At 45.0% G+C, this 689-nt stretch overlaps 1 protein-coding gene across 1 annotated transcript; it reads right to left on the bottom strand.

The window, feature by feature from the left end:
- Positions 1–3: 3 nt before the first annotated feature.
- On the bottom strand, positions 4–527 carry LOC106820515 (ferrochelatase-like; the record flags this gene model as incomplete). Its single annotated transcript, XM_014825025.1, has 2 exons — positions 263–527; positions 4–123 (listed from the first exon to the last, which is right to left on the bottom strand). Coding segments are annotated over exons 1-2 (385 nt in total), but the record flags the coding sequence as incomplete, so codon positions are not given.
- Between the last annotated feature and the right edge of the window lie 162 nt (positions 528–689).

The raw sequence follows: 689 nt of genomic DNA, 5'->3' as shown, positions 1-689 counted from the left end.
GTTTGATGCCTCTTGAGGGTAGTTCTTGAAGGGATTTATCGGTATAAGGCTTAAGCCACTCTGCTTTACCAAAACGGGACTGAAAAGTGACGAGATACTGATCGTCTTGTAGTTCCAGTTTTTCTGCCAATAAACGCGCTGTTTTTTGGCAATGACAGAAGTAAGGGTCGCCTAAGTCGAGATTTCTTTTGGGCAATCCATGAAACGACATTAGCAATAATTGCCCACGGGGGATGCTCTTGCCAATGCTCTTTAACACTACGCGCCAGTGCATCAATATAAGCAGGGTGATCGTAATACTCATTGACGAAACGCATTTCAGGAATCCACCGCCATTGGCTTAAAATGCGATTAACTTCATCATAAGTGGTGGCGGTGGTTGTGGCTGAATATTGAGGATACAAGGGAAGGACGAGGATGCGCCTTACGCCATGATGTTTCAATTTATCCAAAGCTGATTCTATGCTGGGTTTGCCATAGCGCATGGCTAATTCGGCAATGACTTTGCCTTTAAAACGTGCCTGCATTTCCTGTTGGATTGCGTGTTGCTGCTTTTCACTGAAATACAGCAGGGGGGAGCTGTCTTGACGCCAGACGGATTGATATAGTTTTGCACTTTCTGCTGGTCTACGGGTCAAAACAAATAGGTATAAAATAGGTAGCCAGATGAGACGAGGGATTTCAACCAC

This window comes from Priapulus caudatus, unplaced genomic scaffold, assembly GCF_000485595.1.
Source record: "Priapulus caudatus unplaced genomic scaffold, Priapulus_caudatus-5.0.1 Scaffold17030, whole genome shotgun sequence".
Classification (NCBI taxonomy): Eukaryota; Metazoa; Priapulida; class Priapulimorpha; order Priapulimorphida; family Priapulidae; genus Priapulus; species Priapulus caudatus.
Note: the sequence above shows the minus strand (reverse complement) of the source record. Positions and strands in the feature narration are given on the sequence as shown.